At 48.1% G+C, this 13,581-nt stretch overlaps 1 protein-coding gene and 1 long non-coding RNA gene across 2 annotated transcripts; one reads left to right on the top strand and one right to left on the bottom strand.

Moving 5' to 3' along the window:
• Positions 1–764: 764 nt before the first annotated feature.
• NR1H3 (nuclear receptor subfamily 1 group H member 3) lies at positions 765–6,934 on the bottom strand. The gene is given in 10 exon segments (XM_036892013.2): positions 765–1,063; positions 1,255–1,349; positions 1,572–1,685; positions 4,841–4,940; positions 5,127–5,306; positions 5,411–5,619; positions 5,872–6,138; positions 6,554–6,742; positions 6,890–6,911; positions 6,914–6,934. Coding segments are annotated over 10 exon segments (1,344 nt in total). The 3' UTR covers positions 765–916.
• A 3,014-nt stretch (positions 6,935–9,948) lies between these two features.
• Positions 9,949–11,449, top strand: LOC130684920 (uncharacterized). The gene is made up of 2 exons (XR_008999290.1): positions 9,949–10,174; positions 11,407–11,449. It is a non-coding gene; the product is annotated as an uncharacterized LOC130684920 (long non-coding RNA).
• The last annotated feature ends 2,132 nt before the right edge of the window (positions 11,450–13,581 follow it).

Here is a 13,581-nt window from a genome sequence, read left to right as displayed (position 1 = left end):
AGGGGGCGTGAGCGGGGCCGCGGAGCCCGCTGGGAAATGGAGTCCACCCACCGGAGAGGCCCAAGACAGGGCAGCCTACCCCTGGCCTCAGGGGACTTTTCTTCCTGTCCCACAAGGCCTAAGGGCCGAAAGGAGGGATTGTTGTGCCCTCTTCTTCAGATGCCAACGAAAAAAGGGAGGCATACGTGCGCCCGCGAGTAAGGGTACATGACTGAAGCATTAGTTCTGAACATCCAAACTTCCTCCCCCCACCCACCCGACAGAAAGACATCACAGCCCCACTTGGATCATTAAAAGGGAAGGAGGCATCTAAGCCTCAGCATTTCATTTACCCTCGTGGCACCGGCTAGTAAAAGGGAGTCCCCTTGCTGCTAAAGCTGTCACTTGGACTAGTCTCCTCTACTGAGTCTGGAAGCGGATCCTAAAGGACGCAGCCTTCGCTCCACTATTGCCGTGCCCCTACCCGCAATCCAGAAGTGGTTTCTCTCATTCTGTATTCATTTTGGTCTTCCTGTACAAACACTGCCTGACCTATCAGTGAGGCAGCCCCAAGGCATTTATGGCCAAGCTGCAGAGTGACAGTGGAGAGTTTCTCTAGGGGCCCTGTGCAGAAAACAGGAAGTGGTGGAGGCAGGATGGGCTGGGCCCTGGAGAACCTTGTGCAAAGTGTCCCCCAGGTTCACCCATTTGGTTGGGTCAGAAGAGTCTTCAAATGGAACACAGCTTTAGCAAGACTCCCACTGCCCAGCAGCCACAAAACTACCAACCCTTTGACTCTCTTTTAATGCCACATGATGATATACTTTGCCCAGCTCCCAGGAATGTTTACCCCTCTCAGTCTGCCCCACCTCTAGGAAAACAACCACAGGGCCTCAGCCATTCAGCCCAGAAAACAGAAGACATGGAGGAAGAACAGTCATTCGTGCACGTCCCAGATCTCAGAGAGCAGCGGGGGAAGCTTTTTGTCCTGCAGGCGCAGTGCAAACACTTGCTCTGAGTGGACACTGCTCAGTGTTCGGAGGCTCACCAGTTTCATTAGCATCCGTGGGAACATCAGCCGGTCCTGGGGGAAAGAGAGGAAAAGTACAGCCTTTGTCTCTCCCCAGGGAAGTGGGGCAAGGGTAATGGAGTTGTGAGAGAGGTAGAGAATTGTCTGTGCATTATTAAATCAGGGAAGGACTCTTGAAAGGAAAATAGGTGTGTCGGAGAATGAGCCTTGGAAGGGAGGAAAAAGGGCACCATGGGGAGACTCACATGGGGGTGATGGATGGAGACGTAGGCATGCAGGGCCTCCACGTAAGTGTGTTGCAGCCTCTCTACCTGGAGCTGGTCCTGCACGTTGGGCCGGTCTATAGGTTACCAGGAGAGTTGAGGAGCAGGTCTGACCAGGGTTCTAGTTGCATACCCCAAATCACAACCAAAATATAGGGATATGCTGCACCCAGCCTCTTCCATCCCAAAAGAACACAGCAAGGGCCTCTGCACCCCTCCACGATTCCTGCCCTGTGGGGCCTGCAGCCCTCTTGGGTGCAAGCCTCTTGTTCAGTTTCCCTCTTGCCCCTCCTCCGCACCTGCAGAGAAGATGCTGATGGCAATGAGCAAAGCGAACTCAGCATCATTGAGTTGCAGCTCATTCATGGCTCTGGAGAACTCGAAGATGGGGTTGATAAACTCCACCTGCAGTCCTGGGGAGGAAGAAGTGGTGATGCCGGGGTTCTTGTTCACAGAGTCGAAGAATGAACTTTGCAAACACTCAAGGTAGGAGAGCCAGGGAGAGGCTTTTATTTAGAGATAAAGCGGGAGGACAGAGCTGCTGGCTCCTGCCAGGAGGGGACAAGAGAGTCCGGAGGTGGTGCGTTGTCTAGGGGATTTATAGGCAGTTGAAAGACAAAGGGCTAGGGATGCACACCTGCTAAGTGGTCCCAAAATGTTTATCTTTGAAGAGACATTAAGTTTCTTATTAGTCTTACGGGTTATTTACTGCTCTGATTTCCTCCTAGGAGAGCAGCTTCCTGGTCTGGGAGCCTATCACTGAAGACTGCCTGCTTTGCTCGCAAGGTGGGCTCAGTTATTGTCTGTTTGTTAAATAGTATGTTAAGAAACTTACTTTTTAACTAACTGGGTTTTAAAATGCAATTTTATTTTCAAGATGGAATCCTTCCTGTTTTTACTATGTTGTTTTGGGCTTGCTTATTAAATTGCCCAGGTTTCAAATCACCTGATTAGGGCTGGAGGAAGAAAAGCAGCACCTGGGTAAAGTCAGAAACATAAACTGGGCCCCCCAGCAGGCCAAAGAAAATCTCACAATGGATTATCTTGCTTTGTTTTTTAAGGAGGCCCTCACCCTACTCTGTCTAAGCCCATGGTCCCTGTCTCAGCGGGGCTGGGGCATGTGGCACAAGATTAGAAACTTCCTTCTCTCCTTCAACTTCTCAAATTAGGGAACTACCAGGAACTTGGTAAGAAGTCTCCAGGGCTCTGCTGGACAACTTTCTTAAGCTCTCTAAGCCTCATCCCAAATATGGGAATCATATTGGAATTTACAAGACTGTTGTGATGGTGAAATGGTAAAGAGCATGCGGAGTACTTGGCAGTGGGCCTGGCACATGGGAGGTGCTGAATTGAATGATAATAATTCTGTATTTCTTATTAGAATTTTTGAGGGCCTTACATTATAAAAATTAGAGGCAACTCCTATTTTTGTTTATACAGAAAATTTTTCACTGGCAATTGGCCTTAATTGTCTGAATCCTAGAGATACAGTTCATGTTTCACATCTCGGTGGGAACATAGCAATGTGGTTGAGATTGTGGACTCTGACACTAGACTGCCTAGGTTTGAGTCCTGGCTCTACCATATCTGGGCTGTGTGATCTTCAGTGAGTTATTTAAGCTCTCTGGACCTTGGTTTTCCCATCTGTAAAATAGATATAATAAGCCTGCCTCATAATGGATCCTTAGAATAATGTGTGGCTCATAAAGTAATTACTATGTGTTTGTTAAATAAAAAATACATTAAAAAAATAGAATCAGTCTTCTTGCTGAGGAGACTAAAGTTGAACAAACCATGACCTAAAGTCATGAGATTTAAAAAACAGTTCTCCCCCACACAGTCCGTCAGTCTCCCTGTCCCTCCCTGTCCCTGAAGCTTTCTCAGAGTTCTTTAGCAACCATCTGCTAACTTTTCCATTCCAGGCTCTTGATTAGTCACTTCCTGTACTTTCACCTTGATGTTTATCAAGTGTGTGTTGATCCATTTAATGGAAATACCCATTTTATAAAGCATTTCTTGGTGAGGTGCTGAGCCTCAAGTTGTGCTGGACAGCCCCTTTGTACCAAGAGGGCAAGGAGACTGTAGTGTTGGGTCATGCACTCGGCAGGGTCTGATGATGCTCCCTGAATGAATGCCTCCACTATGATCAGCCCACATCATCAGTCATCCACCCGTGCCGCATATGGTAGTGGAAGTAGAGGGGGAAGGCGATCTGACAAAAGACAGCTCCAGTTCCTTCTGCCCAAGACCTCACTGACAATGTGAGAAATGAAAGGCAAACATGACATCAAAATTGCTTACATAAGCAAAGCTATAAACAGGTTCAGATTCAGAGAGCACAAGTCCACAAGTGCTGAAGGAACACTCTGACATGAGAACTGGGAAGGGTTCGGAAGGGAAGATGTTGTGAAGGAGGCCATGGTTAAGAAGGACTGGGATAATAACCATTTGGAGAAAAAGGTGGTCTGGTAGAGAAAGGGGGCAGGGATGGGCTTTTCAAGCTAGAAAAAGTCATCAAATCATCCCTTTAGATGCCTGCACATTTCAGACAGCATGCCAGAGACCACAGAAGGCAGGAGGTGCCAACATATTTCTCCCATGCCTACAGTTAAGGGATGTCTTCCTAGAGAGCTCACTGGGTAGGGTGGCCTGTGTTGGGACAAGATGCATTTGAGCTGGCCAGTCACCAGAAACCAAAAAATACTTTATGAGCTCTGCCATGGAAACCAGGACCTACCAGCCCCAAGAATGAAGTCACAGAATGAGCCACACATTCAGATGCTAAACTACTCAGTCTCCTGTTGAGCCACAGTTCCCATCCTTCCAAAACACCCTCAACCTTCCATCCTTTACCAACCCCACTCCCACAACACAAACATTGCCAGCAACTGAATTTGAGGAAACTAACCCTGCTGAGCCTGCAAGCAAATAACAGAGAGAGGAGCACAGTGAACTAACTCTTGGAGAACATACTCCAGGTATAGGGAAGAAATAGAAGTGTTTACTTGTATCCTAAAACTGTTCCAACTGGGCACATTTGCCATGTTTCAGCTCCAGTTCCATGGCTTACCAGAAAGAGCAATTGCAAACGAGTGGGGGAAATAAGTTCACACAGTCCTTAATAAGAGCACAATTAAGATTTGTTCATTATTAACTACTAAAAAGGCTTGGTGCTATGGTTTTCAGACTTTTTATCCTAGCTGTAAAATCTTTTTTCAAGCAAAACAGTATGCAGAAGAGTAATATATAATGCAGAATTAATGGAGCTTCTTGTTTGGCTTATGTATTAAAGATATTCCTGTTTCTCTATGTTTCTACTCTAAGGTAACACTTCCATGGAACCAACCCCCCACTTCAGGTTCTTTGGAACACAGTTTGAGAACCACTGGCTAATGCAACAGAGAACAGGTAGGTATTTGGAGCAACCGAGAAAAGCCTATCAGCATTCTAACTTACTGTCTTGGAAACACATACACAGCCTTGGTTCTGTGCTCTGTAGTCACTGGGGGTCCCATGACAAAAAGCATCTGTCCATCCAGCCCAATCCTTGTGTAATCTCAGTTCTCACCTGCTTTGGCAAAGTCCTCCCGATTGTAACTGAAATCCTTGAGGAAGGTGATACTCTCGCTCCCAGGGTTGTACCTCCGAGCTGTCTCCAGAAGCATCACCTGCACACAGGGAGCCGACCTCGCACAGGTGCTCAGTGGGCTAGGCCTGGCATAGGGCACCTTGAAGGGAAGGTCTAGCCCTGAAAACCCCAGAGATTTAGCTCCATGGCTGTCTGGCTGTCTGGAGGCCCCTCCCACGAACAGTCTCACTCTGACTGTCCCTTTGCCCCACCCCTTGCCAGCCACCTCAATCGCAGAGGTCTTCAGCAGGGCGATCTGGTCCTCCCGGCTGAGCTGCAGGAAGCCAGGCAGCTGTTTGGCAAAATCAACGATCTCCTGCACAGAGATGATGGCCAGCTCAGTGAAGTGGGCAAAGCGCTGCTGACGGGCCTCCCGGCTCTGGGGATCGGGTGCCATGGGCCAAGGCTACCCAGGAAGCAATGAGGGAAAAACAAACCCGTCTGAGTTGGGTATCAAGAAGCCCACAGGAGCTCCAGGCACAGCCTCCCGTCCCCAGTTCCTCCAGATACCGTGACTCGGAGCCGGTCAGAAAAGGAGCGTCTGTTACACTGTTGCTGGGCAGCCACCAGTTTCTCAATCATGCCCAGTTGCTCTGGGCTGAGCTGGGGCAAGACTTGGGGAGGTGAGGATGCGCTTGGGGGCACTGATGTGGTCTGAGCCTGTTCCTCCTCTTGCCGCTTCAGTTTCTTCAGGCGGATCTGTTCTTCTGACAGGACGCCTAAGAATAGGCCAGACATAAGAGGGGAGAAGAGGGAGAGACAGGAAGCAAGGACAGGGCAGAAGGGGTAGTTTGAGGCTCCAGAAATGCAGAGAATGTGTCTAAGGACAAGGTAAAGATTTCATTAATCCATACTTAGGGGCTGTGTAGAAAGGCCCTGGAGACTCAGCTGCCTGTCTATCCTCATACCCTGAGGCCACATGATCCCTTTCCCTTCAGTCTCTCTCTGCACTCCCATCCCCAGACACTCACATTCCTCCCGCATGCCAGCCTGGCGGCATTTGCGAAGGCGACACTCCTGGCACTTGCGACGCATGTAGGTGTCCATGGGGCAGTGGCCCCCGCTGTGGCAGACATAGCGTGCCCCTTTGATGACACTGCGGCGGAAGAATCCCTTGCAGCCCTCACAGCTCAGCACATTGTAGTGGAAGCCGGAGGCCTTGTCCCCACACACACTGCACAGCTCGTTCCCCAGCATTTTGGGGGCTGGCCCCTTTTTTCGCTTTTGTGGATGGAACTCTGGATACAGGGAAGAGCCTTAATGTTCATCTCCAAGGAAAAGGCTTGGTGCTCAGTTGGCCACTGCCCTGAGCACTCAGTGCCTTCATTCCCTTCATTATACACAGCCTAGTCTATTGTAAGAAAGTGGTTCCCATATGGCAAGTGCTATTATGTCCTAGGCACTGTCTGATCCCTTTCTATGCATTGATCCTTAGAACAATCATAAGAGACAGGTACTATTATTATTTCCATTTTACAAATAAGGAAACTCAGAAAGGCCTAACTCAGAGACAAAATTCACATTCAGATCACTCAGGTCTAGTTGATTCCAAAGCGTTTAGACTTAACCATGACCTTATGAGGTAAACAGCCCTAAGGTACCCCTCCCAGATCCAAGGAGTGCCTACCTCCTCCAAACCCAGCAGCTCCTCACCTGTGGACTCTGGAAGGGCATCCTCTCCAGGGAGCAGAGCTGCAGGCTCTGCTGCCTCCAGCCCCACTCCCAAAGTGCCCCCAGTGGACTGGGGCCTGCTAGCTTCCCCCCTAAGGATGCAGGTCCTGCCTCCCAGTGCCTGGCCGCTTGCATCTTGCACATGTGGCTCCCACAGCTCCACTGCAGAGTCTGAGCCCAGAAAGAGAGGCGTAAGGGGGGTCTCAGGGCCTACCCTGCTCACTTTCCCAGGGTCCTTCTGGGAAACTGCAAACTTATTTCTACCCATAGAGGGCTGGGCCTGGGCTCCAGGGAAAGGGCTGGAGTGAAGCAGCTTACCAGAAGAAATGTCAGGCACAGGTAGGCCTCCAGCCACAAGGACATCTCCTCCTAGAGCCCTGGACATTACCAAGGGACTGGCCTGCAGGAACAGCCCAGGTTACACTCTCTCAGAACTGGGCTCTTTTCTGGCCTCAGCAGTCTTCTCCTTATTCTGCCTTTCATCAGTACTAACCTATCAAGTAACATTAACCTGCCATATATGTCTGTCAGCCTATGCTAAGGGTTTACATGCCTTCCTCACAGTTTCTCTGTGAGGTCTGTACTATTCTTAAACCCATTTACAAATGAGGAAACTGAGGTTCAAAGAGATCAAGTAAATTGCCTGCGGCCACACAGTTAGACAGTGGTAGAGCCAAGACTCCAACTCTGGTCTCTCTGACTCCAAAGTCTGAGCTCTTGGCCATCAGGAGACTGTTTCTCCCCAAGGATCCCTCCAGGGCATCAGGGAATGTTTGGGCACAACAGGGCCCCTTCTGCCTCACTCCAACATTGGGGATAGCCAAAGTCGGCCAGGACCAGGACATGGGATTGAGGCTCACTTCACCCAGTGAAACCACCTCACTCCTGCCACTTTCCAGGGTCCCAGCACAAGCAAGCCTCTTGCCTCCAAGGTTTGCCTCAATTCACATACAGGATGTCCTTTCCCAGACCCCCTCAGGAGTTATTCTCGGACCTAAATAGAATCCTGTCTCTGCCAGAGCTTCTCACACACATCATTCTTCACTTCTCCCCACAGACCCCTTTCTAAGAGCCACAGGACCCCCCCCCAACCCTAAACACACACACACACAGAGCCCCCACCAGTGCTGAGGAGCGGACCCACCGAATCCCGAGGCCGCCAGACTCCTGGGCTGGGCAGTCTCTGGAGCCCCCTTGCTGAGAGAGGAGGACAGTGCAGTCCCCTGTCCAGAGGCTTCCACCGGAGGAGCCAGGAGTCAGAGCTGAGCAAGAGAGGGGCCCGGAACCCTGGAGAAGTAATGTGGGGAATGGCTGAGAGGAGGGACTGCCAAGGGGTCGGGCCACTTCTCCTTTCTGCCAGGCGGATGGAGACAACTGACCTACGGAGCCCTGGCCTCCTCCCGCCACCCGCCCACGGGGCAGCTTCCCCCCAGGATGACTCCTCCCCAGCTGGCTCCCCTCAGCCCAGCACTACCTCTGAACCCCTACTCCCAACTGTGACAGTCACATTTCTCTGCAGACCAGCCCAGTTCCATGACTCTGCCTTCTTCTCTCACCCCAGTGGCTGTTAGTTGCTCTTGTAGGACTGCCTCCCAGACACCCCCACCCCAATCCTGGCAGCCTCCAGAGCTGGCATTCCCTCCCCTCTATAGACACCTCGTGGAGCAAAGGTCCCAGCACTGCCCAGAGTTACAACACTGAGCCCCAGCCTGTTTTCCCAGCCTCCCTCTCTCTCTCCCCTACCCTGGGAAGGGGCCAAGAGGCTCCCCACTAGCTCCAGGCCTCACCCACTCTGGTAGAACTCCAGCGGTGAATAGAGGCAGGTGCTGGACTTTCAAGGAATACCTGCAGAGGACATCAAGAGGGTAAGAAGCCAAGAGAGGTGCAATGGCAGGCCTGGAATGGGGATGGGGGTGGGGATGGCAGGTGACCCAGGTGCCAGCCCAGGATGGAGGTGGGAAGGTGTGCAGTGTCCCTTATCTGGGGAATGGTTCCATCTGAAGTGATGGCAATGTCTATTCAGCAGCTACTGAGACTACTGACATAGCCTTCCTGCCCTATTGCGCAAAACGTGAGATCCATCCCTGTAGGCAAACAAAATGTTTTATTAATTTTATCTCCTCTGTAGCCCATGGAACAGGGCCTGGCATAGAGTAGGCAACAGAGTGATACTATATTGCTGTTTGTTAAATGAGTTAGTAAACAAAAATATGATTATCTTCTATACCTGTTAACTCTAGTCAATTTCATCTAGTTGATTTAACATTTGGGCTCTGGGCTCAGATCTTGGGTTCAAATCCTGGCTTTACCGCTGCCTTTTATTAGCTGTGTGATCTTGATTAACCAAGTTACTTAATGTCTGTGAAGCTCTGTTTCCGTATCTTTAAAATGGGGATGATATTGGTTTCTGCCACCTAAGTTTGTTGTGAGAATTAGACAATACAGGCATATCTCATTTTATTATGTTTTGCTTTATTGCTATTTGCAGATACTGTTTTTTACAAATTGAAGATTTGTGGCAACCCTAAGCAATTCTATCAGTCATTTTAGTAACATATTTGCTCTGATTTCCCCCATTTGTGGAGTATAACAACAAAGCAAAACTGAAGGAACAAAACAGCAACAGACTCACAAACTCCAAGAAGGGACTAGTGGTTACCAAAGGGGAGGGGTGGGGGAGGGTGGGTGGGGAGGGAGGGAGAAGGGGATTGAGGGGTATTATGATTGGTACACATGGTGCGTGTGTGTGTGGAGTCACTGGAAAGACAGTGTAGCACAGAGAAGACAAATAGTGACTCTGTGACATCTTACTATACTGACGGACAGTGACTTTGGTGGAGTATGGGAGGGACTTGATAATATGGGTGAGTGTAGTAACCACAATGTTTTTTATGTGAAACCTTCATAAGAATGTATATCAGTGATACCTTAATAATAATAATAATAAGACAGTATTTGCTCACTTTGTGCCCCTGTGACCATTTTGGTAGCTCTCACAATATTTCAGACTTTTTCATTATTATTACATTTGTTAATATGATCTATGATCAGTGATCTTTGATATTCCTATTATAATTGGGGGCACCAGGGAAACGTGCCCATATAAGATGGAAAAACTTAATAAATGTTGTGTGTTCTGACTCCAGATGTGGTGGAAGAGAACTAGAATTAGAAGTGGAGCCTGAAGGTGTGGCTGAATTGCTGCAATCTCAGGATAAAACTTTTAACAGATGAGTAGCTGTTTCTTATGAATGAGCAAAGAAAGTGATTTCTTAAAATAGAATCTACACCAGGTGAAGATGCTGTGAAAGTTGTTGAAATGATAACAAAGGATTTAGAATATTACATGAAGCAGACTCTGAGAGGACTGACCCCAATACTGAAAGAAGTTCAACTGTAGGTAAAATGCTATCAAAGAGCATCACATGCTACAGAGAAATCACTCATGAAAGGAAGAGTCCATCGATGCAGCAAACTTCATTATCTTTTTTTAGACAGAAAGAAAAAGAAAAAAGAAATTGCTACAGCCACCCTAACCTCCAGCAACCACCACCCTCATCAGTCAGCAACCATCAACATATCTCACCAGCAAAAAGATTACAGGTGATGTTTAGCTTTTTTTTTTTCAGGTATCAGTCATTTTTATTTATTTATTTATTTATTTTTATTACTTTTTTTGAGAGGACATCTCTCATATTTATTGATCAGATGGTTGTTAACAACAATAAAATTCTGTATAGGGGACTCAATGCACAATCATTAATCAACCCCAAGCCTAATTCTCAACAGTCTCCAATCTTCTAAAGCATAACAAACAAGTTCTTACATGGTGAACAAGTTCTTACATAGTGAATAAGTTCTTACATGGTGAACAGTGCAAGGGCAGTCATATCACAGAAACTTTCAGTTTTGATCACGCATCATGAACTATAAACAATCAGGTCAAATATGATTATTCGTTTGATTTTTATACTTGATTTATATGTGAATCCCACATTTCTCCCTTATTATTATTATTTTTATTTTTAATAAAATGCTGTAGTGGTAGGTAGATGCAAGATAAAGGTAGAAAACATAGTTTAGTGCTATAAGAGGGCAAATGTAGATGATCAGGTGTGTGCCTATAGACTAAGTATTAATCCGAGCTAGACAAGGGCAACAAAACATCCACGGATGCAGAAGATTTCTCTCAAAACAGGGGGGGTGAGGTTCTAAGCCTCACCTCTGTTGATCCCCAATTTCTCACCTGATGGCCCCCCTGCGACTGTGCCTGTCTTAGGTTGTTCCTCCCTTGAGGAATCTTACCCGTCTCTGGTTAACCAGTCATCTTCCGGGGCCATACAGGGAAATGTAAAGTTGGTAAGTGAGAGAGAAGCAATATTGTTTGAAAAGGTTAGCTTTTTACTTCTTTGCAGATTTATGCCCTGTGGCTTCTATGCCCAGCATTTGTCTTGAGGTATCTTTACCACTTGGAAGAATTATGATACTCGGTAATTTCGATATGAGGCACGAATTCTACTTAAGGGTTGTAATTAGGAAGGAAGAAGAAAAGCTATAGAAGTAGCAGACGGAAGAAAACATAGGAAGATTGATTAGTTCTCTGACATCTTCTTGTAGTGTAACATAAGCATGTATAGGTTTTAAACTACTAATTAAATTGCGTGCACACATTAACATAATAGGAATACAGCTACATAACCAAAGCAGACCTACAATTACCAGCTATATCCAGTGAAACCAAGAAAACCAGTTAGGCACCCTAGGCATTTGTGAAAACTTATCAATGATATGATGGATATTGTCTAACTGAATTTGAATAGTTTGAGAAAAATCAGACAATGTTTAGCATTTTTTAGCAATAAAATATTTTTAAGTTGAGGTATGTATATTTTTTCAGGAATAATGCTATGGCATGCTTACTAGGCTACAGTATAGTGTAAAAGTAACTGTTATTTGCACTTGGAAGCCAAGAAATTCATTTAATTCACTTTATCGTGGTATTTGCTTTTTAGTGGTGGTCTGGAACTGAACCGGCAATGTCTCCAAAGTATGCCTGTATATCATAGCACAATGTGTGGCACATAGTACGTAAGTGTTCAAGAATGGTGGCAGTTATCATCAGCTGCCCAATCCTCTCAGCTATGGGTCTTCCCATCACCTTGAATCTGAACATTGTTAACCGTCTAGTGCTTGTTACCACATACAAACCCACTATCTCTTTTGGCCCCTAGAGCAGCCCCAGGAAGGAAGGAGGTAAATAACAAAAGTGTCATTATTCAGAGAACACTGAGCTCATGGGAAAGCCTCTTCCAAGACCTCACACAGTTAGTGGCCACACTGTGATCAATGTCTTCACTCCAGATCAGATGCCCCGTACTCTTCCTTTCCCCTGTGTCAGGGTCCGGGATTCTCTCGTCTTGTTACCTCTCAGGTCAGCTAGACCTGTGAAGTGTTGAGACAGAAGGAGCTGGGGCTAATGGGCTGTAGTGGGAGAGGCCAAGAGCCCTGGGGATGCTTCAGTCCAGATGTAGGAGGCAAGGAGCTGAGGTTACTGCTGGTTGTTCACCCCCCTGCCCTACTCCCAGTTTCCTGCTCACAGGCTCTTCCTGTTTTGCTGTGAACTCCAGTTCCCATAGGTCCCCCATTAAAGCATAGAAGGACAGGGGGTCAGGGCCAGCAGCCAGAGGGATGGAAACAGATGAACTGGGCAGCAGGGAGGAGAAGAGAGGAGTGTGGGGGAATAGGATGGGAGAAGGCCAGGGAAAGCAGAAATACAACAAGAGCTTAGTGAAAGAGGAGAGGAAGCACTGGGTGGGGCAGGGGAAACAGGCCAGGGCTGGGAGCAGACACTTGAGAAGACAGGCTGGGTGGCATTGCAAAATCTGCCCATGTATTCATTTTCACATTTCAGAAAAGCCCCTCTGGCACCTCCCTCTCAAAGTTCTGCCTCCAGCTTTTGCTCTTGTTCCCTCTCATCACAAGGCCATCCCCTAGTAAGGCCCCCACCCTAGCCTGGGCATCTGAGTCATGAGCACAAGGTTCTCCATTCCTTTTATGTGTGTTCCTTCCCCTATTTTCACAAGGCCCCAGCTGTCCTGGAAAAACAGAAAGCAGGGACTCTAGCCCCTGGGAAACTGGAACTGTTCTCTCCCAGCACCCACATCACTGATCCCACTCCCTCCTCCACCTTTCCCCATCCCCAGAAGCTCCAGCACAGATGCAAAGTCAGAGATGTCATGGAAACAGTGGGCATGTAACCATGAAGTGGGGATGTAACACTGGTCTGCCGCCTGATCACCTGTCTTCTGGGAGTTGGGAAAAGCCTCTCTCATCCACTCCTGGTCCTCAACTCCTTCCTGATACCCTAGTCTCCCCACAGCCCAGGACCACACACAAGCCTCATATGGAGCCCTCTGACCCAGGGTGAGCCAGATGCTGAGCAAGCATGTCAGGGTGCCATCTCCCACAAGCCAGGGAGGCAGCCTCAGTCTCACCTCAAGGGCAGGAGGAGGAAGCATTACCATTGCTTTACTGCCAGAGCAATTCCCCCAAGCTTACAGGGGTTCAGGAGCCTCCCCGAAATGAAGGGAAGGTTGAGAAAAATGGGGGAAGGCTAAGATCTGTTGGCAGTATCTCCACAGTTTCTGGATACCAACCACCAGAAGTTCCCCCAAGCCAGGGCAAGCAGTCAGATGATTGACAGCTAGACTCACATGTTCTACTTTGCCAGACCCCCACAACCGCACAGTCCCACTGGCCCACAGTAGGTGTTAGGTGCAAATCCTCCCAGTCCCATGGCCTTTCCTGTTTCCTTGGCTCCTAGAGGAGGCAACATGCCTAGGAACATGTTCAGGGATCTCCCAAGTCACATTTCTAATCCCCAGAACCTCCAGTGGCTTCTCCTTGCACAAGGGGAAACTTTAAGCAAAAATAGGTGCACTCCAGCCCACAGTCATATGCACTATGGGTACCTCCCCAGAAAGCACTCAAATTCCCATGAAGCAGGCTAC

The sequence above is a fragment of the Manis pentadactyla genome, chromosome 9, assembly GCF_030020395.1.
Source record: "Manis pentadactyla isolate mManPen7 chromosome 9, mManPen7.hap1, whole genome shotgun sequence".
NCBI classification, from domain to species: Eukaryota; Metazoa; Chordata; class Mammalia; order Pholidota; family Manidae; genus Manis; species Manis pentadactyla.
This window is presented reverse-complemented; position numbering and strand designations above follow the sequence as displayed.